The 22,706-nt window shown below is 40.5% G+C and overlaps 2 protein-coding genes and 1 non-coding gene across 7 annotated transcripts; all 3 read left to right on the forward strand.

Moving 5' to 3' along the window:
* The first annotated feature begins 36 nt into the window (after positions 1-36).
* On the forward strand, positions 37-12,402 carry dpysl5a (dihydropyrimidinase like 5a). 4 transcript variants are annotated; one of them, XM_051389445.1, is made up of 13 exons: positions 37-248; positions 2,807-3,077; positions 5,249-5,407; positions 5,909-6,088; positions 6,219-6,287; positions 6,799-6,843; positions 6,943-7,018; positions 7,441-7,597; positions 7,714-7,855; positions 8,041-8,183; positions 8,316-8,523; positions 9,682-9,850; positions 10,619-12,402. In XM_051389445.1, exons 2-13 carry the CDS (start codon positions 2,817-2,819, stop codon positions 10,702-10,704), a joined length of 1,695 nt encoding a protein of 564 aa, XP_051245405.1. In that variant the 5' UTR covers positions 37-248; positions 2,807-2,816; the 3' UTR covers positions 10,705-12,402. The 4 variants fall into 4 exon arrangements, with proteins under 4 accessions (XP_051245405.1, XP_051245403.1, XP_051245412.1 ...); XM_051389443.1 differs by lacking the exon at positions 37-248 and adding an exon at positions 430-576; XM_051389452.1 differs by lacking the exon at positions 37-248 and adding an exon at positions 666-684.
* Positions 12,403-13,497: 1,095 nt separating this feature from the next.
* On the forward strand, positions 13,498-20,621 carry mapre3a (microtubule-associated protein, RP/EB family, member 3a). 2 transcript variants are annotated; one of them, XM_051395756.1, is made up of 7 exons: positions 13,498-13,638; positions 15,591-15,718; positions 15,801-15,946; positions 16,089-16,281; positions 17,281-17,423; positions 18,045-18,197; positions 19,156-20,621. In XM_051395756.1, exons 2-7 carry the CDS (start codon positions 15,598-15,600, stop codon positions 19,222-19,224), a joined length of 825 nt encoding a protein of 274 aa, XP_051251716.1. In that variant the 5' UTR covers positions 13,498-13,638; positions 15,591-15,597; the 3' UTR covers positions 19,225-20,621. The 2 variants fall into 2 exon arrangements, with proteins under 2 accessions (XP_051251716.1, XP_051251717.1); XM_051395757.1 differs by having other exon boundaries at positions 13,499-13,638; positions 16,089-16,245.
* Positions 20,622-22,412: 1,791 nt separating this feature from the next.
* Positions 22,413-22,485, forward strand: trnaa-agc (transfer RNA alanine (anticodon AGC)). The gene has a single exon. It is a non-coding gene; the product is annotated as a tRNA-Ala (tRNA).
* Positions 22,486-22,706: the final 221 nt, after the last annotated feature.

Genomic DNA, 22,706 nt, shown 5'->3' on the forward strand with positions numbered 1-22,706 from the left:
AAAGCCACAACCGGAAGTCTCCCTTACATCTCCTTGCTGACTTGATGGTGATGATGCTGCGTACTGCTGGTCCCGGACCGGCCAGGAAGGCATCCATCTGGTGTGTATGTGTGTGTAGGTGTGTGTGTGTGTGTGCGTGCGTGTGTGTCTCCTTGGGAAGTGCCATCCACGGATTGTGTTGCATTCTGTTCCTGTCAGAAAGTAACCAGAGAGCCGAGTGGAACAGCAGCAGCAGGCCCATAGAGGAGGTATGTGGACCACATCATCAGCATTATTCTCACTAGTTGGCTGCAGCGGCTCTGGTCTGCTGGGGGGGGGGGGGGGGGGAGAGAGAGAGGAATGCCCTGCTGGACTTTGTTTCCATGCCCCCTGGCTAAACGCCTGGGTTTTTCTGCCCTGCCTGCTGTGCCTGCCACCCTCTCAGGATAAATACACACCCTGAAGTACAACTACCACCTGGCCGGAGGGCTGTGTGCTTATAATGCGAGGCCACCGTAGCGCCGTTGCATTGCAAGCTGGTCTTTATTGTGGAGGAGGGACTAGGGAGGACTGCGAGTTAGAGAAGGCGGTTTCTAGGTCGGTAATGAAGCCTGTGCAGCCGATCATGCCGGATGGAGACCGGTTTCTTTGTGTCAAGTCGCAGAAGTAGAAGTGTCATCATGTCACTGCGATCACATTGTCGCTGTAAGATGGTATTATTTAGGCTGGATAGGCTGCTTATGATAGCAACTGGCATATAGTTGAGATTGCATTTGATTTGTAGCAAATGTAATAGAAGGACAAATATAGAAATATAGGCTGTAAGGATATTTGAGCAATATAGTACCAGGGCCTGTAGTATTATAATTGTACTCCAAAGTGACTTAAACTGTAGGTCATATTGTGGTTGCATATCTTGAATCTGCAGTCGATGTATGTTTTATTTATAAAAAACACTTTCTTTACACTGATTCATCGTGCAAGTCAGCAGGTAAGCTCACCTGTTTTATTATTGACTACCCGGCGTCAACTTCCATGGTGGTTACTGAGCAATAGGCCCCTTTAATATAACAATAACTTTATTATAGCCTGTAGCTGCTTCCAGGGTTTAATCCACAGAGGAAAATACTGTGCTAGTGCATCGTCTTCTAGCTTGTGGCCTGATAGTATCAATGCATGAGCATTTAATAATAAAGCATCCTCCACATTATCAGCCATCAGATCTGGATGTGTGAAGGAGTCCATGCCATGCAGTAAAGTTGCCGCACCCTCATACGTACGCATCCTGGACGCACACATGCACGCAAGCACGCAGGATGGGCACACTCCACACACACACACACACACACACACACACACACACACACACACACACACACACACACACAAACAATACCTCACATCATTAATACAGTGGTGTAAAAGGGAAGGGAGGAGGCAGATCTTCTTTGTTATTGTTAAATAGATAATCACTGATATCATCAAACCCAGTCTGCCCAGTAACTGATTTAAAGAAATTAATGTTTGCATTATTTTGCCTGTGATTTTTGTGTTGTTTAGATTAAAGAGCAGAACAGAGTGGAGCAGCCTTGTGGTTGTGCCCAGGACTGTAGCCAGAATTGTAGAAATAAGACCCCACCCTCCTCCCAAAATTCACCCCCTGCAGTTCTGCAAATTGCACTTGAGAACATAAAGATATACTTTTCATTATTTATATATATTATATGTTATATATTCCATTATTCATTTTTGTGGTTCAAAAATCCTGGAATCAGTCTGTAACATACATTACACATAACATAAAATATACTGAAGACATGACCTCATTATCCTCAGTGGTTTACTTTACATGTGGATGCATGTCTATGAGTTCAACACCAACACTGATTCAGAGATTGTTTAGTAAGAATCATTTTAGATGCTGAATGAGTAAAACTATTTGACAATTAAAGAAGCAAAGAGTATAGAAAAGTTTTAAAAATGAACATACTTTTGTGTAATATTTTTGCATTTTGGTCTTTATGACAGAGGTGATAGCATAGAGACAGACAGGAAACAAGGCAGAAAGACACACAACAAAGGTCCCTGGCTGGAATTGAACCAGGGACGTTGCATTGACATAGTATGTCTCTCAACCACTTGTCCAACATAATACCCCAAAATTAGTTTTTACATTATAACCTACTGTCTAATGCCTTATCATCTGGCAACCCCTTAGATATATCTTGCAACCCTTTGTGGGGTGCTGACCCACTGATTGCGAAGCCCTGTAGCAGAGAGGTAGAGTAGAGCTATTTGGCATGCGTGTTGTGGAAGAAAACCCACCTCAACTCACTTAATTCTTACTTTTCAGCCATTACGATTCTTTCTATATAGCTTCATTGTGAGTGGACATCATTGTAAGTAGCTTTACACTTTCAAAATAATGGCCTTATTGACTCTTGTCTGCCTGATTGTGATCCACAACTGGATTCAGCTTCTTTCTATTTACCACTACATCACTGTCCACTGGGACGTCAGGTCACAGGCAGTGACTGACACAGCCTACTACTCAGTCCTGTAGCTGATGTCAGTCACAGCCTGACAGACTGGCCACAGAGCAGCACTGCTGATTCTTGTCTCTGCTAGACTTACTACACTGTGTCAGAATGAGGTACTTTAAAAAAGTAAAGAAAAAGTTGCTGTAGCTGTAACTTTTCTTGGGCTTTTTGTAGTTTATTGGTTTTACATTTGGTCAGTTTACCACAGTTTTAGCAGCTGCCAACTATACTTGAGAAAAAAAGGTTAAAAATGTATTAATACCTAATTTATCCCCTCTTCCTTACAGAGCTATAGCCATGTCTTCCAGCTCAGCAATGGTGCGGATCCTGATTAAAGGAGGCAAGGTGGTGAACGATGACTGCACCCAGGAGGCCGACGTCTACATCGAGAATGGCATCATCCAGCAGGTGGGGAAGGAGCTGATGATTCCAGGTGGAGCCAAAGTGATCGACGCTTCTGGAAAACTGGTCCTGCCCGGGGGTATCGACACCAGTGTCCACCTGGAGGAGACCTTCATGAACGCCACCACGGCAGATGACTACTACAGCGGCACTAAGGTAAACGTCCTGCTGGAAATAGCAGGAAAGTAGGACAGCTGGCATCGTCCTAATTGTAGAGAAGAGCAAAAGCAAACCTTAATGTCACAGCATGTTTTTCAGGCAAAGCATGAAAGAAGCCATGTTTCTGCAAGATTTAGAAACTCAAACTATTCAGTGCAGTTTTTTTGTTAAATTTGTCAGAATCTCTTGGATATCCCCTTAACTTTGATATTGCTTATGATCACAAATGTGCTGGGTAAAAGTTTTCCTCTGATGATATTTTTAACCAAGATGGCAGTGATGCTTTTTTAGTTCGGTTTTGATGAGACAAGACTATATTTTGGCATCAAATATGTTGGTTAGTTTAGACACAACTACTCCTACTGTATTTAAAATGATGCATTTAGAACATAATGGAATAATAGTGAAATAATATTAAAAGTAAAGCATTAAAATACAATGATAGGGGGCAAACAGAAAGTTTAAAGTTATTAAAACTAGGCAGATGATGGTGAAAGGGAGAGCTGTATTGCCTGGAAGTATGGTCAGTGATTTAGTAGTTACATACTTTGGATGTTCTTACAGCAAAGACATCAAGTTGGAGGTTGGAGGAACCACAAGAACTGGTTGATTAATTAATCAGCAAATGGACAGACAGTTAATCAGACACTATATTGATAATCGTTTGTCATTTTCTAAGCAAGAATTGCCTGGTTTCTGCTTCTAAACTGTGAAGATTTTCTGGCTTTCTTACTCTTCTTTGAGTGTAAACTGAATATCTTTGAGACATTTGAAGACATCACCTTGGACTCATATCTTGCTGAAATGCTCCTCAGAGAGCCAGACGTCACCAATCCTGTGTTAAAATTGTAAGTGGTTATCATTAAACCAGACCAACAGATGACATAACTAGGGTAATTGCTTAAAAACATGCATATAAAATAGCGATTTAAGCATTTAAATATCTTAAATCTTTTATACTTTTCTGACATTTTACAGGCAAAATTATAAATAGCTTGTTTAAAAAAATAACCAGTAGATTTATAGATAATAAAAATAGTTTTTTAGTTGCAGCCGTGCTTGGTGTTTTGATTTCTGGAAGTGTCAGAAGGTTGTAGAGTCTGTGTTTCACGAACATCACACAAAGATGAGTTGGCACTTTGCTGCTGGCAAGACTGCCAGAAAGTGTGAAATGGAGTCATCATGGCTGCTGATAAGACTGGGATACCCCACTCTGCTTCAGGGCACCATGATGACTCATCACTCTGTAGCACTTTAAGATGATGGAGGTTGAGAGATGACTGATGCTGAGCTCCAGTCGTTTTCAGTGACTAAACAGACAGACCGTAGCCGGTAGACGCTGGTGACAGACACTATTCTCCGCTGTTCCCTATCCTCACCCCTCATTCCTCTCTCTGTCACTCTCTCCTCGCCCCTCCCTGCCTGCTCCAGAGACAAATGCAGATCAGTATCTGTTTCCATGGATACCAGGGGGCTGCTGCAAAGACTGCTGCAAAGCCTTTTCACTCACGCCATTGTGCTTGTAGACAATGGTTCTCAGACCCACTCCCCCTCGTCCTCCCTCCCACTACACGCTACTCGACTCTCTAGGGTCAGCTGACAGATGCTTGCTGGAGCATGCACTTATACACAAAACACACTCTGTCCTCACTTGTTGTGGATATTAATGTGAGATTAAAACATCTAAAACTGTTTTTGAAGGATAAAAAGTGTTGATGCTGTAAAGAAATTATATAGTTATTGTAGTTATTGCTTTAAATGCCGTGAGGGGCAGTCAAGCCTGTGCTTTAAGTACCGAAGGATTTATATTTCCCTTTGCAGTCATCTTCAAACAACCATAAAGATAAACATTAATGGCAAATTAAGCTTTTATGTTTATGTTCGGAGCAGTATCTGTGTTGATTAGTAGACTACTTCAGTATTTATGGGCTTAATAAATCAATATCTTCTGCTTGAATGTCACTTGGTGTCTCAATTAATTTCAGATAATTTAAAGTTTCAGTTAATGTCAATTCATTTTAGTCTTTAATAGCCATTGATAAAATAACACAGGAAAAATCAAGGCAATAGAGTTTGCACACTTGAAGATCCTAATGCAAAAAAGTAATCATCACCACGGATTAAAAAAAAGTGACAACCATATCCAAAATGTTTTGCATTTCTTTTAGGCTGCTCTCGCTGGCGGTACCACAATGGTGATCGGACACATTCTGCCAGAGAAGAATGAGTCTTTGCTGGAAGCCTACGAGGCGTGCCGCAGCTCGGCAGACTCCAAAGCCTGCTGTGACTACGCTCTGCACGTGGGAGTCACTTGGTGGGGACCCAAGGTACTCCAACACTTCGGCTTCTCTCTCCACAAGATTTCCAGGACCATGTATTTTTAGATTGTTTCTTACTTCTGCTCTACCTCAGTTAGTTACTTTCTACAATTCCCAGAATGCTTTTTGAGAGCCTCTGGAGACTAGATGTTTACATGTTTCTTTCAGCCCACTTATATGTGAAGGTGGAGAAGTGGAGATAATTGAGATGACATGAAATGTGGCCATGTTGCATTCTGGTTAATTAAGGCTGTTCTACAATGAATATCTGGCTGTAAACTTGTTAAACAGAGGTTCAAGGTGGTGACAAAATAAAGAAGCTCTTGAGGTTTGATTAAAAACAACTGATGTTTGCACTAGATATTTTTACTTATCCACAAAAATTAAAGAAATATACCACAACATAACAACAAGGACATACAATAATAGGACACCAATTGCTGTGTTCCTTCATTCAGACCTGGATTATTCTCTGTACAAGAGCTCATTTATACTTTCCCTTTCCTGCAGGTTCGAGCTGAGATGGAGAAGCTGGTGAGAGAGAAAGGAGTGAATTCCTTTCAGATGTTCATGGCCTATAAGGACATGTTCATGCTGAGGGACAGTGAGCTCTACCAGGCTCTGCAGCACTGTAAGGACATCGGAGCCATAGCAAGAGTTCATGCTGAAAATGGTGAACTGGTGGCAGAGGTGAGGGAGAGCAATTTCACTACCTTACCACTCATATTTCTGTCTATTATGTATGAGGTATTGTAGTATACACAAATTAAATGAAATTCCAATTGCACTAAATTGTATACATAATTCATTCTCTTCCCAGGGTGCAAAAGAAGCACTGGACCTGGGCATCAGTGGCCCAGAGGGGATTGAAATCAGCAGGCCTGAAGAGGTTTGATAGGATTATTTTGATTTTCCTCTCAAATACTGTCAGTCAAGTTAAATTAAACTTTTATTATATCCAGACTCTTGTCAGGAGTATTATTATCATTTCTGTGATTGAATAAATCCAGTCGATATCTTACATTCACACTACAGGCACAGGTGGCCCCAAATTGTGTTTTTTTTTTTTGCTCATATGTGATTCTGATTTTTGCCACTTTCATATGTTGTCCAACTTAGATACAGGTCAGATTATTTGCAATGTGATCTCAGTGTGAACAGCCAAATTAGAATTCATGTGGATTTTATGTCACCCTAGGTCTGCATTCCTCATGCGGGTCACTTCAGGACTATGCCCTGATTACACTGTAATCTGATATGGGCCACATTTCAAAATGAATGTGAGCCAAACAACAAAAAACAGATCTGAGCAATAAATCAGAAGTGAGCATTAAGGCCAGTAGTGTGAACTTAGCCTAGTATCTCACTATGATTCCTCACAGTGTTTTGTTTCTTTACAGTTGGAAGCAGAGGCGACCCACAGGGCAATTACCATCGCCAACAGGGTGAGAGAGACACCTCCAGCACAAACAAAGAAGTATATAATGGTTAAAAGATCAGTTTTTCTAAATGTCTTACTGTACACTGTGTGTTTTTTCTATTAGGCCCACTGCCCAATCTATCTTGTCAGTGTATCCAGTATGGCTGCAGGAGATGTGGTGGCTACAGCAAAGATGCAAGGTGAGGTCTATTTTCTGTTACAATCACCATTATCATACATACTTTTTCTATAGACACAGTCAACTATTTTAGTTTACATGAAAAAGATGACTATTCAACAGGGGTGGAAAATACTGGATGAGATCTGATAATTACTCTCAGGAAACAGACACGGACATTTTTTGCCCTTCCAGGAACCATTTTTTAACATTCTTCTTTATTTCTCCTTTTTGTGTTCTGCATCACAGTTTTTCTGTTAAATTTATGTTATTTATTTATAATGTTTTTATAGTTTAACATTTTCTGGTGTTTTAGAGTCAAACAAGTCATGGTTCGCTCGCCTAATCTTTCAATCTCTTGCTTGCTTAACCTCTGCCCCTTTTCTTACAACAGTGTTTTCACTTTGAACCAGTGTGCATCCCTATTGTACTGTCTGACCCCAGGTAAGGTGGTCCATGGTGAAACAACCACAGCCCACGCTGTGCTGAACGGCATGCAGTATTATCATCAGGACTGGGCCCATGCTGCTGCCCACGTTACCGTGCCTCCTCTCCGGCTGGACCCCAATACTCCCAATTTCCTAATGAGCCTACTGGGAAAGTGAGGAAAACACTATAAAAACTCACATTAAATGTAATATGATGTTAAGTGAGTCCGGTTTCTTCCACCGCTACAATAATAAACGTGACCTTCCGTCTCACTCTCTTCGATCGCAGTGACACTCTGAATGTTGTGGGGTCCGACCACCGTCCATTCACCATCAAACAGAGAGCCATGGGCAAGGATGATTTCACAAAGATCCCCCATGGGCTCCCGGGCATTCAGGACCGCATGAGCGTCATCTGGGAGAAAGGAGTGGTATGTGTAGCTCTTTTGTTCCTGTCAGGCTGCCAGAGAACTTGCACAAATAGGACATCTGTTTTGGTTTGGTGGCTAACGATTTTGTTTTGCTTTTGTTCATCCAGTCAAATTATGTGTATAATTGAAGTTCATCCATAAGATTACAAACATATTTGAAGTTGTGTCTTTGTTATAATTCACAGATCGGAGGTAAGATGGATGAGAATCGCTTTGTAGCGGTCACAAGCTCAAACGCAGCCAAGATCTACAACCTCTACCCCAGAAAAGGGAGGATCATCCCAGGAGCAGATGCTGATGTGGTGGTCTGGGACCCCGAGGGATCCAAGTATGAAACTGGATCCATCCATTCATCGATCGGCTTGTCTCACTGCAGCTTTTATCTCGACTCTCTGAAGCTGATATGGTTTTTATGTCTGATTTAACTGGGTCATGTTTGTCTTTCCATCTCTGTCTACAGGACTATTTCTGTGGATAACCAGGTCCAGGGTGGAGATGTAAACTTGTATGAAGGTCTCCGTTGCCATGGCGTACCCCTGGTTACCGTCAGCCGTGGCCGTCTGGTCTATGAAAATGGCATGTTCACGTGTGCTGAGGGCTCTGGAAAGTTTTGCCCCCTGAGAACCTTCCCAGATTACCTTTACAAGAAGATGGTTCAGAGAGAAAAGGTATAAGAAAGAAGTGTGTTACACTAATGTGCGCACTAAATATCAACACAGATATCAGCTTACTATTAGTTAGAGTGACACAGCCTTTTTTTTGTGTGATAACAAAAGCTATTTATCAAATATTATGATTATAAAACATTGAATTTGAGACAGCAGTTCAGGTTGAAGTGAATGGTCTTTCATTAATTTCACATAAACACTTGGATATACAATATGTTGCCTCATTATATCATTAGTGAGGCTGCTGCAGGCAAGAAACACTTTATACACGATACTACTACTTCTACTACTACTACTACTACTACTACTACTACTACCATACTACTACCACTACTACTACTACTACTACTACTACTACCCACTACTACTACTATTACTACTTCTACTACTACTACTACTACTACTACTACCATTACTACTACTACTACTACTACTACTACTACTACTACTACTACTACTACTACTACTACTACTACTACTATTACTACTACTACTACTACGACTACTACTACTACCTCTACTATCACTACTACTACTGATGCTGCTGTTACCACTACTATGCCTACTGCCACTAACACTGACAGCTGTACTAAAACTGATGCTACTGCTACTATAACAGTTACTAATACTGCTGCAGTTGCTTAACCAGCACTGGTACAACAATCAGTGCTATGACTAGACATTAATACTGTGACTGAGGGGTCAAAAGTAACAAACAGTAACCCTTGTTATTACTGTAGTAGCAGGAGCTTTATGTACTTGTACTTTATTTCCTTACTTCTTCCACGTTTCCTCATTTCCTTCCCTTCTGTTTTTCCTCATTTCCTCTCTTCTTTTGTTTCCATGTGTACTTTTTATCTCCTTTCTTTCCTTGTTCCATTTCTTACTACTTTTATTTCCTTGTCCCTGTCTTACTTTCAAACGTGTCTACTGCCTGTATCCCATAAAATAAAACTGGACACTTGTTTTTAATACTTTTATTAAGAAGTTGTTTATTCTCGGATGTGTTGTTTTCTTTCCTTTTTTTGACACAAATCACAACACATTTTCTCCAAGAATACAGATCAGTACGAAACTATTTTAAGTTCTTTGCTTTAACACTCAACATTCATTTGCATGCGTAATATATATGTTTCTGTGTTGATTTTGACCTACCAGTGCCAGGCTGTGAAAGCTGTTGAACGGGAGCCCTACACCGGTGACGTTGTTGCTCTGGCCAACTCAGGAAAGAGGGACTTTGGGGCTTCAGATCTAGACACTCCGACACGTCCCTGCACCCGGCACGGTGGCGTGAGGGACCTCCATGAGTCCAGCTTCAGCCTGTCTGGTAAGAACTAACAGATGCATTCAGATATCAGTGAAAAATGACAACTTTTCTTTCATAATGTGATAGAGTGTAAGAGGGAAACTTGGAGGAATTTGGTCCTTGCCTTTTTCCACTATTAAAACATACAATAATTGTCCAGATGATGGCGCCACATTTAAAAAAATTTGGAGTGACAGTGCCTGTGTCTGTGAACCCCATACAGTCTATGTGGAGGATTTAACTTGTATAGTATTTTGAGCTTTTCATATGACAAATTTGTAAATGTATTTTTAAAATTTAAAACATAACATATTAGCTTTGCCAAACCAAGGTAGTTATACATATTCAGGCATTTTTATGTCTTAAATGAAAGAGATCTGATAGAGAGCTGACAGAAAATAAGGGGAGAGAACAGAGGTCTGTGGCCAGCCTTGAACCGGGGATGTTGCGGTTTGCTGTCAGATTACCAAGATTTTTAGGCATCAGATGTACAATATTTTGGTGCCTGGGGATTCATTTTGCCTTGGAAATTGACATAGTCTTATGGGTATAACCCTTATTACTTTATGTATGTTTGATTGTAACCAGCTTGTTAGACCAGCATTTTAAATGGGATGAGAAGAATTGCTTTGAAGTACGCTACATTGCTTAAATCTTCCTGGAACATAAGCTGTTTAGAAAACCCTTTGCAGTAACCACAAGATGACTGAGCTGCACATAAATAGGACAGGAGTTCCTTGTGTTTCGCTGCTGAACCAATGCACATGATCCTGTTCCACGCTGCTCCAGGTGCGCAGATCGATGACAACATGCCGAAGAGATCCTCGGCCAGGATCCTCGCTCCTCCTGGTGGGAGATCCAGTGGGATCTGGTAACCAATCAGACGGCCAGTACATGAGGTGGAAGAATGATACCTGAGGGAAACATATGGCCAAGCAAGATGACTTGTTTTTCTTTCTGGATGCTTAGAATGTGTGTGTGTCGGGGGGAGGGGGAGGTAATGAAGTCATGTTTTTATTTTAAACTCAGCACAGTTACATTAGACTGTAAAACATTAAACTGTATGACATTGCCGTAATAATATTGGAATGTGGATCAAGAACAAGTATTGTTAAATGGTTATAGCTACCAAATTTCAGTCAAATGTTAACCAAATATAAGCAGCAAATAAAAAATGAGTTGCCACTGAATTACTTTGGCTGATGGATCATGTTAGGGAAATATCTTACTAATAGTTTTAGGAATATGAAGGTGAGTCATGGTTTTTATGATGCGATTGTGTTACCTCACTGTAAAATACGATTTTGCACTTATATCATGTACTATTTAGATGCCTTTTTACATGATTTAATGTCACAAATATCACAAATGTCTTTTTACTGCGAGCCATGGTGAATGAAATGTAATAAATTATTACATGGGTGTCGGCATGACATTAATGTGTCCGTTCTAGTTGCAATTGACCAATTGATAAAAAAAAAAATCACAATGCAAGCTAACCTTTTAAATGTGTTTATTTATTTTTTTATATTTCATTATTTGTGGAACTTTCCGTTGATGCTACTGTGTCAGAATTATTTCCTAAATAAGAATTAGGTCTAGGTTCAGTAGTTCATCATTGTCAGATTAGCATTTCAGATCATGTTTACAGCCTTATAGCAGAATAGACTTCTGTTCCACCCCCACCAAATGTGAATGAACCTATGCTGTGTGTACTGTGCATGGTAGCATCGTTAGAACTACTGTAATAAGCACTAATATTGCATATAGCATTCTTTTGTGATCGTATATCCATTTTTCCACAGAGAGCAAAAAGTCTCACCCAAACTGCCTTTTTCTCACCTGAGAACACTGACACCCACAAACACATCGTCCCATACTGCCGGCACAGATCGTGACATGTTGATCGCTGTCGTTTCTTTTAGAGTGGACACTTTTTACTGCTTTGATGCGTTCTGGTCTGAAACGCAAGGGTTTAAAAACGTTCCTCTGACTGACACTACCAATGTAACACGCCACTGTGAAGCATACAGCGGAGGTGATGTGATCCTCTTTAGCATTCACAGAGTTGACAGCAGACATGTTAGTTAATTAATGCCATTTCTTCAGGGGATCAAAAGCCTTCATACTGTATGTCACTGAAACTGGAAGGCATGCTTGTTTAGCAACTACAGAAAAGCACTGATAATACTACTGTATTTTTATTGTTTGTTTTTAGTTACAGAAGTCTTCTTGTGAATAATTGTCTTAGTAATTGTTTTTGTTGTATTTTTGTCAATACTGCAGCGTTAAGCAGGGGTGCACACAAGATTTTGATCATGTTTAGACCCAGTTACGTTCAGGAGATCATGTTACAGTAAAAGTCCTACATCATTCTTTGTTGTTTTGTTTTTTTGACTGATTTCACTTTTGATCCTTAGAAGCTCCGGTGAATCTTGTTGTGTCTTCCCCCTCCCAAATGTACACTGGTGCTGAACAATGTGTCGTCACATTGAATTCCTTTTATCTCTTATTTTGTCTTGCAGCTCTTTATCACATGATTTGAGTGCAAATAAACCACAATGAAATCTGAAGCTGACTCCTGTGTCTGATTTCTGACCCGTGGTGGAAAGTACATTGACTCGAGTTTACTTTGGTATTTCTATTGTTTGCTAATTAAGTCATACTTCACTGCATTTCAGAGAGATTGTACTTTTAACTCGACCACATTTATTTTACAGCTACAGTTCCAACTTTTTTGTCGTGTGACCTTTAATAAACTCACGGTGTCTGGTTGGGGTTCATTGCCATATTTCAAATGTCTACGTGTTGTTAGCGGTCTCACCAATAACGGATTTTCCCTCTACTTCCTCAGATGTAGATGTTTTATGTAAATATAAGTTTAAGGGCCACAGAGGTAAATCTCTTTGATATTTCACTGAATATATTATATATATATAATATTTCCTCTTTCCTAGACATTTAATCATCTCACAACCCCTCGGATTGATCTTTTGACCCTTAGGAGGAGAACTCACTCACAGGGAACATTTTCTTGTAGAAGGAGTATTATTACTTTTGATACTTTGAGTACATTTTGCTGATATGTGCTTTCACGTGAGTATTTTAACGTTAGAGCTGAAAGAATTAGTCGATTAATCACAATTTTTGTAATCGATCAAGTCACATTCTCTGGGTTCAGCTTGTCCATTGTGAGATTTGTATGCTTTTCTCTGTTTTAGATCATTGTAAATTATTTATATATTTAGGTTTTAAACAGTCGATTGGACAAAACAATAGATTTGAAAGAACCAGCATTATGAAACTGTAATGGATGGATTTTCATTATTTTGTGTCATTTTAAACCAAACTATAAATTGCCTAATCGAGAAAATAATCCCTAGATGAATCGATAATGAAAATAATAGTCAGTTTCAGTGCTAACTGTGGTAATAGCACTTTCACATCAGTAAAGGATCTGAATGCTTCCTCCACTGTTGCTGACATGTCCTATCCAGCAGCAGACATCAACATGAACATTTTTTTGTGTAGCCCTGAACTCCCTAAAACCTCACCCAGCGGCAGGCCTACAACCCAACCACACACATCATGTGTCTCTTAGCTGGAACAGGCCAAAGTCCTATTTATAATAAACCTTTAACAGCATGGAGTCGGGCGCATGCGCGGTCGGAGCTGGATTGTTGCAGCCCCAGACAGGGCGGCCCGTTACCAAGCACTGCACCGCGCAGGGTCTGACAACGACGACAGCAACGGGCATTCACATAAGGACTACTGCCAGCGTGATAACAACACAGACACTCCTGAACACAGTGAGTATGAATGCACGAAACAATCCACTGACACACTCCGTCTCATTTCTTTCTTTCTCTCTGTGCGGGTGTTTGCGGGGGAGCTGCGCTTTATTCCCATGCAGTGAGGATATTATTCCCGTGCGCTGACAGTCCTGAGGTATTCTGGGAGGCCTGTAGAGGGGGCCGCTAGCAGAGCAGCAAACCAGCGTTGCGGGGTTTTTTTTTTTTTAACCAAAAGGCACCCAGCATTCGGCCACATTTATTGTTCTCGGCTGGGGCTTGAAATGTCAGCAACCCCCCTCCTCTCTCTCCCTCTCTCTCTCTCCCTCTCCTCCGCCCATTTGTTCTTGCTAGACTTCGGGTGTTTTTGCAGGATTTTGCTGCAGTCATTATCGGAGCTTTCTCAAAAGGCCCTGGTAGTTCTTTTTTTTTGGGGGGGGAATAGATTGACTTTACTCTCGATACAATTATCCACATTTATTAGAAATTACACCCGCTGCAGGGTATGCGCCCTTTAATGTGGCTCAATCTGCTTGGTTTTGCCTTGTTAGCGGTTTTTTTTATTGTTGCTCATATGGTTGTAAGTTATAATCATGTAATTGTAGGCTAGCCAAGCCCCCCCCCAATGGGAGGCTGCTGCTGTAATGCACGCTGCTGAAGGTGCATTCACAATATTGTCAGTGTTATCAGCACAAATCACTGCTCGCATTTTGCGGGACTCGGTTGTTTTTGAGTGTGACATTTGGTGACATGCTGCAGTTTCTCTCTTCTGTGCTGTCAACCTGCACACACAGAGCGGAGTGTGACCTTTATGATCATCCTTTCACAGTTTGTGTGTCTTTTTTTTTTTTTACTGCAGGGGGGTATGTCAAGGGTGTTACCGGCCCATTTTATCATGACACCACTGGAAGGTTTTTATTTTTTTAAAAGCAGGCAAGCAAAGTGAGCACAGATGAGGGGGAGAGAGAGCTGGAGCTGCCAGATGTGTAAAGCTGCTCACAAACATCAGGATATTTCTGTTTAATCTAGGGAGGATTATGCTCACAACACATCTGTAGATTAAAACTGAAACTAAAGATGCTTCTCAGGCGCGGTGTTTACAGTCAAAAATCAAGTGTATTTCCCATTAGGGCCGGTGTCACCGGTCTTTACAGGCCCACAGCTGCAGTCTCCACCCCTCTAAACCTTTAGGATGTAAGGGAAAAATAGTAGAACCTTCCAGAAAGTCAATTTACAGAGAGATCCCTCCAACGTAGTGACAGATATTTGTTTTTTATAGGGATTATAGTAGGGTTTAATACTACCGTAGTACAGCTTACATCAATAATTAGATCAAGAAATGGAGTCAGTGAAATTAGACCAGTAAAGTAGGTCCAAGAATAAGTCCAGAGCTGGAACAATTAGTCTCTCAATCGACATAATGACAGAAAACTATTTTAAGGTAACAAATACCAAACATTCCCTTGTTTCAGCTCATCTATGTGAGAATTTTATTTGATGTCTTACATGATAGTAAATGGAGGATTTCTGGGTTTTGGACGGTCAAAACTGTAACGTTTTTCAGTGTTTTGTGACATTTTTTATAGACTAAATGATTCATCAAGTAAAGAATCAGCAGATCGATCAGTAATGAAAGTAACTGTTAGTTGCAGACCTAAATATGTTCATCAGTTCTGCATTCTTTTAAGTGCAAGATGTCTGAGAAGTTGGGTAAAGGTTATGGGGAAGATCAGTGAATGTGGTGGGCAGCTTGGTTTAACAGAGGGCGGGATATCTTGGAACGATGGAGACGCTACTTGATTACATGATAAGCGCAATCTGTTTATATTTTTTACATACAGTAAACAATCAAAGACAGATTAAGTAATGAATAAACCCCATGACTAAACTTTCAACCAAAGTCCACTGAAAGTCTTTGAGATGCAGCTAACATTTAAACTAATTCTCTCTTCTCATGTTGTTTCTTCCAGGTAGGGGATGGCAGTGAATGTGTACGCCACATCTGTGTCCATTGACAACCTCAGCCGACATGACATGCTGGCATGGGTCAATGATTCTTTGCACCTCACCTACACTAAGATTGAACAGCTCTGTTCAGGTAAGGTTCAACGAATGCACTGTTCAACAAATACATCAAAAGAAGACAAAATTACTAACTGTTGTGTCTTTGTGTTCTTCAGGAGCGGCATATTGCCAGTTCATGGACATGTTGTTTCCGGGTTGTATCCTTCTGAAGAAGGTCAAATTTCAAGCCAAGCTGGAGCATGAATTTATACACAACTTCAAAGTTCTTCAGGCAGCTTTCAAAAGGATGAGCGTCGACAAAGTCAGAATACTTTTATGTTCTCTCTCATGTTTTCCACTATACTTTTGATCATATTTAAGAAGATTTTTTGTTATTCTGCTTTTGTATTAGCAGCATAAGATCACATGGAGATATTCAAACATTTCCTGTTTCCACCCTCCAGATTATTCCTGTAGAGAAGCTCGTAAAAGGGAAGTTCCAGGACAACTTTGAATTCGTGCAGTGGTTCAAGAAGTTCTTCGACGCCAACTACGACGGGAAGGAGTATGACCCTTTACTAGCCAGACAGGGGCAAGACGTGGCCCCTTCCCCCAACCCAGGTGATCACTTTATCCACAAACCAAAGAGAAACCCAGGTAAACCAAACAGATTTGCCTTTTGCTGCACGGTCTTCCTGAGCTTTGGATGGCTCAAAAGCGCTCCCTGCAAGCAAGTGGTGTGAGCAGCACGATTCACAGAATGACTGCTGTCTTCTTAGATCCATCTCACTGCCCAGCATTCACAAGCAACATGACACTGTGTAGGTATGAATGAGTCACTGGTGGGATTGTCTTAATCACCACAGTGACTAGTGGGATGCAGCATTCGTGAATTTAAAAATACACAACATGCAACTCCAATTATAGTTTGCTTTCCCAATTCCAATTGATCACGATCGGTGATGCCAGAAGTGTCCTGCATCGAGCAGCTGATGCAGCACTGTCGCAGCTCCATCTCTCTCTGAAAGCTGGACTGAGAAACAAGAGAGTTTGTCTCATTTTACTAACAAGAGTAATGTCAGCCTGAGCAGCCTTGCTATGTCTCTGTGAAAGCTTTTTTGCTTGAAAATCATGGCGAACAAACCTAATTTGATTTGACTTGTAGTGTGTCATAAGCCTGCTTTGTGACTTTGTCACTGGTAAGCAGTGTGATTGTAAATGGGCAGAATGACTGTGTTTATTTTCAGAACTGTGATAATGCGTGTGGGCATGTTTTGACTTTGAGTTTATTTGAAACACCTCTGCTGAAGCACTTATAGAGGTTTAGCAGGACGCAGGTTTTTCTTAAAGATTTTGACTCAAATAAGTGTGACATTTAGCTCTTTTAAAGTTTTTTAATCTATAACCTGGCTTTTTAAAATATGGCAATCCAAATTTGTGTCTTGTTATATCAGTTCTGTTGAAAAACAATTTGAAACCCTTTTACAAAAAATGGCATACCAAAGGCACAACATTATGCTATAAGCTGACATCATCAGCTCTCTATAATGTGCTATATCCATCGCCACAATTGCTACACAGCCAAACAAAAAACGCAACGTAAATCCATTTAAAATCAAATGATTAACTGTCTCTGATCATCTTTGACCACTGCAGGACCACAGAGGACATCTCCAACAGTTCCCAAAAACATGCCAACACCACAGCGGGTCCAACACAACACTCCAGCTATGAGGAAGAATCCCGCTTTGTCTAGAAATGGGGGCAGTGATGCTGAGATCATGGAGCTAAATCAACAGGTACAGTTACATGGAGAGGAAGGAGAGCTACACTCTTAAACCACGTCTGTCTGTAATGTCTATGGATCCTTTGGATTCACACATATTGAAAGAAGTTGGTTTAATACATTAATAGGCCTTTTTTAAAGAAGACATGTCACAGTAAGAAAGGCACATGTCTAAATAATCAAATTAATGATGGTTAAATTCCATTTATTGTGCATGCTGGCTCACTGTCAAGCTGTCATGGTTTACTGGGAGCAGTCGTTAATGTTACATTACAAGGCAACACCTGGGCTTTCCTTTAGTGACAAGTCAAAAACGTCTATTGCTTTTAATGCTAGTTGGAGTTTCAGACTTATTTTCTTGTGATAATTAATGATGTAAATTGTGCCACTTACACAGATTGTGGACCTTATTTTCTTTGATTTGCTCTCTTCCTGTCCAGTAGGATTGTTAGACTTTCCCTCTTCTTACATTACTTCTTTCTATGAGGCGAATGCATAAGCAGAAAATGCTCTCATTCGCTGTTACATGTGTCCGAATAGTGAAAAATGAATAGTTTTCTGTGTGACACATGGTTCACAGTAGTTTTTGGAGACTGCCTGCGTAAACATATATTTTCTTTCTTCCCTTACTAAGTTGATGGAGTTGAAGTTGACTGTAGACGGACTAGAGAAGGAGAGAGACTTCTACTTCAGCAAACTACGGGACATTGAGCTGATCTGCCAGGAACACGAGAGCGAAAACAACCCGGTCCTCAGCAAGATAATCGACATTCTCTACGCAACAGAGGTATCTATCCGTTATCAACAACAAACACAGGCTGCGCTCCACCATTTCAATGTGCACGTTCTTTACTCAAAGCTAATTACTGTAGAGAGTCGAAGTGAAATCTCAGCATCCGGGTTCTGTTCCAGAAGGAAGTGAACCTCATTCAAAATCCCATTGACATCTGTAATAACACAAATTACTTAATTATAGCCTGCGAATATCAGCGATATTTGCACTACATATGTTGTAAATCCTAAATAGTCAGGGGTTAAGTATCATGACTCGCCAGACAAGGTAAGCCAATATTCATGGCAAGTTCAGACATGTCTATAATAACAGGTAACAGGAGGACCATGGATGCAATGAGGAGAATTGGATACCGTGTTCAAAGGTGGCGCCCCATTCAATGCAAACTGAAAGTTGTTCACTGGGCATGTACGCCCAAAACGGCCTCTGCAGCCTTCCTCACGTTTCCACATTTTTGGGCCCACAGATCATGCGCACCAGAGTCCTCTTCCAGCCGCTTCCCACACGCTAAAGGGATAAAATATGTTTCCTTCTAGACTTTACAGACGTAATTGGACAAATGTGTCAAAATCAGATGATAAAAAGAGTAATTTCAATGAATATGAATAAAACTAAGTTATGATGACAGAAGTACCTGCTTTAGTGAACTGGTACATTTTTATGGGGGCTGCAGTTTTTTTTTTTTAAACCTCAAAGGTTTCCACTTCTAACAGAGAGTGTTGTAGTGGTTGTCTGATAGTATATAGACAGTAAAATGAATGAGGTTGCAGTGAGCTAGTGGAACAGAGGCTAACCCTGATGTGACGTCAGGACTTGGGCCCTCTCTACATAGAGGACATTATTTATGGTTGGATGTCGGCTTTAATCAGAAAACTTTTTTATTTATCAACAGAAAATAAAATAGATCCAAAAAAAAAATCTGAATACTATCTTTTTTTTTTCTGTTTCTCAGGAAGGTTTTGCGCCTCCGGAGGATGACGAACTCGATGAACAAGCTCACCTGGACCAGGATGAATACTGAACCCTTCATTTCCCCTCCCCCCTTCTCTAACGTCTCCATCTTCCCTTTCCTTTTCTTTTTGCCCTCGTTTGTTTTTGTACTCTCTTCTCTCTCTCTCTCTCTCTCTCTCTTTCTCTCTCTGCACGCTCTATAAATACTCACCATTATTCCTGCTCTCTCTGTCCGTCTTTTCCTTTTCTTTTCTCATATGTATATCTGTTTATAACCTCCCACCCCTCACCCTCCATTCACCCTCTGGCCATCTACATACTACACACAACCACTCTGCATCATCATTTGCTGCTCCTCCCTGCCTCCACTTACACAGTACCAGTAACAGTAATAATCAACATATCCCAGTTATTTCAGCATGAGTAACGCAGAACCGAGCCTGGCATGGAGGTTTTTATGGCAAAACAGTGAATTTTAAGTCTGTAAATATTACCGACATTGCAATTTCTGAGAGAACAATTTCTTTGCTCGTAATCGAGTTATTTATTTGCCTTTGGTGTGCTGTGATACTTCTATTAGAGCACAGAACAACGGTGCTCTGATGTGCCATCAGGACACTCCCAGAGCTACTAAAACTGTAACAAAAGTGACTTTTTAATAACAATTTCTTATTTATTTAACTTATATTTCATTTCGATTAACTTTCTGTAGCAAAATTGGTGCAAAAACCTACTGTAAATGAACTGAAAGCTGAGGCCATGTGTGTTATGTCAGTTTTGTTTTGTGCTTGAGTCAGCATCAAGCTTTTAGTTTCTGTTATGGTGGGTTCATGGCATGTAGAAACGCTGAAGGAAATTCTTTGGTGTAATGACTCAAGGCATACGATCAGTGCTCTGCGATTATTCGTTATTGATCAGCAACATATCTGAGCATGAGAATGTTACACATTGACTGTGAATGAGTGATATTTTGTATATGTATGTATTTTGTGTGGAGATTTTGTCCGATGTCGCACGATCCTGGTAAATTGCAGTCGTATCTTTTAGGTCGACGGGGTGGAAAAGCCACCTGCAGACTGACAATATGGTTATAGATTGTAGCAGTTCTAATGTTTTATTCTAAAATATAAAGGGAGCCTGACACTGAATTAACACAAACACATTTTTCACATGACAGCTTTCATCATGACTTTCCTGCTAATCTTGTGTTTGCACTTCTGATTTGCTGTTATGGGTTGCCCAAGTTGTAGTTTTGGAAGAAAGTCAGTAATAAAGAGATCTGTGATCAGTTAACTGGTCATCATAAGAATCCAGTTAAACCAAGGAAGACTCCTTGTCCTTCCCTAGCTATTTTTATTTTGCAAACTGGCTGTCGTCTGCTCTGGAACTTGCATTCATCGACCATGTAAACATCTACAGAACACTCATCTTTTGAGTTTTGAATAAATAAAACAGTTGTGAAAGAAATGGTTGGGGTTGTGTGTCTCTGTGGATATGTAGTTTCAAGGAAAAGCTAACAAAAAAACTAAATTTACCATAGATAGAGAATTAATCTGAGATTGTATGTGGTTCACATTTAGGTGTATTTAAATCTATCAATATAACAATCTATTATCTTAAGATATACCACAAATGAGGCTATGAGCCTTAAACCTCTTAACGTGCAGGTCAAGCTTTTAATGTTAACACCGCAGAGTCGACGACGCTGAAGTTGGCTTCCGATTCGCCAGCCTCCGATTCGGCACTTAAGGGGAAAGTTAAGGGGAAATTAACTTATTGTGCAGTGCGACTGTTTGTCCACTGATTGTCTGTTTTTTGTGACACTTCTTGATGTGAAAACGTTTTAGACATTTTAGGTAAGACATCAGCTTTGCCTGACACCTACGATTGTATCTGTGAAACTTTTATTTTATTTGTGAAAATGCTAAAGGGGAGATTTCACCGTTTTTGTTTTACACCAAGACCTCATTAGACCAGGTCCAGATCCAAAACCACTGCACCTAGACCTCTCAAATCTGGACTGGATTGATGAACAGACCCTGAAGATTCATAAAAACACAGTCTCTGATTTGTGAAACCTTTATTCTATTTGTGAAAATGCAATAAAGACACATTTCACACTTTTTTCAGCACATAGACCACTTTGGACAAGGTCCAGATCCAAAACCACTGTACCTAGAACTCTCAAATCTTTTTACATGGAGAAGTTGTTGAAAAGGCACAGAGCCAGTAAAAAAGTCAGCAATTTTCGTTCTTTTAAGTTTTTATGGCCTCACCTCTGTTTTTGTAACGTTGTGTCAAGGTGCCTCTTTGTTTTCTGCTTCTCTGCTTTCCTTTGCAGGTTCCAGGTCGTGGGTCGTCATCTTAATATTTTTAAACTATGGACAATCGGGTAGGGTCAGTATCATGTCTGTAGGTAGGTAGTTGGTCAGGTGATGAGGAAAGGGAGGAACACAAAGAGGACAACTGGTGGCCGGGAGAACAAGAACAGGGTCTGAAATGATGGCAGATGTTAGTAAAACCAACAAACTATTTTTATTTTAAATACATTTATTTTGGTGTCTCAAGTATCTAACCCGGTAGGACCTCAGGTACCAAGGTTAAGATCTTGAGTCTGACCTGTAGACCTTTTAAAATAGTTTGTTGGCTTTACTAACATCTGCCATCATTTCAGACCCTGTTCTTGTAGCAGTGGCTGATGTCTTACCTAAAATGTCTAAAACGTTTTCACATCAAGTGTCACAAAAAACAGACAATCAGTGGACAAACAGTCGCACTGCACAATAAGTTAATTTCCCCTTAACTTTCCCCTTAAGTGCCGACTCGGAGGCTGGCGAATCGGAAGCCAACTTCAGCGTCGTGCAGAGTCGCGAGTTCGCGTCCCACCTTTCCACCATCTTACCTTACTTACAGTCAAATATTGAAACTGATACTTAACATAGATGATAACGGCTTCTTCCAAGTAATATTGGAAGTGTTTTTTTTCCTGTAACCTTCACCATAAGGTTACCAGTGGCAGTGAGTAAGTCTAACTTAGCTAAGTTAACGTTGTAACGTCAAAATTCCGTTTGAAAACGTAACGTTTGCCAACAGGTTTAACGTTAATTTCGGTGACATTAATCTTTAGTTCAAAACTTATGCAAGTTACCTCATATAAAACAGCTCAGTACGGATGTAGTCAATAATCTCTGTGCTCCACCAGTTCTCTTATTCTGTAGCTAACTTTAATTTTTCTGGGACTTCGGTATTAGCTCACACGGGGGATTAGCTCAGATGGTAGAGCGCTCGCTTAGCATGCGAGAGGTAGCGGGATCGATGCCCGCATCCTCCAATAAGCTTTTCGATTTTTTTCCGGCTCGACAACTTACTGTGTGTTTGAAGAACCAAGTAAATAGCTATTTAATCACCCGTTAACGCTAAAACTAAAACCAACTTACCTTTTGGTAACTCGTCCGTCGCCGTGTTTATGGCGAAAGATTAACCTGTAGCAGTCAGTGGTCCCATATGCCGCTTCACAGCTTGAAAATGCAGATTTCCGATGATATTTGCATG

This window comes from Dicentrarchus labrax, unplaced genomic scaffold (genome assembly GCF_905237075.1).
Source record: "Dicentrarchus labrax unplaced genomic scaffold, dlabrax2021, whole genome shotgun sequence".
In the NCBI taxonomy this organism is placed as follows: domain Eukaryota; kingdom Metazoa; phylum Chordata; class Actinopteri; family Moronidae; genus Dicentrarchus; species Dicentrarchus labrax.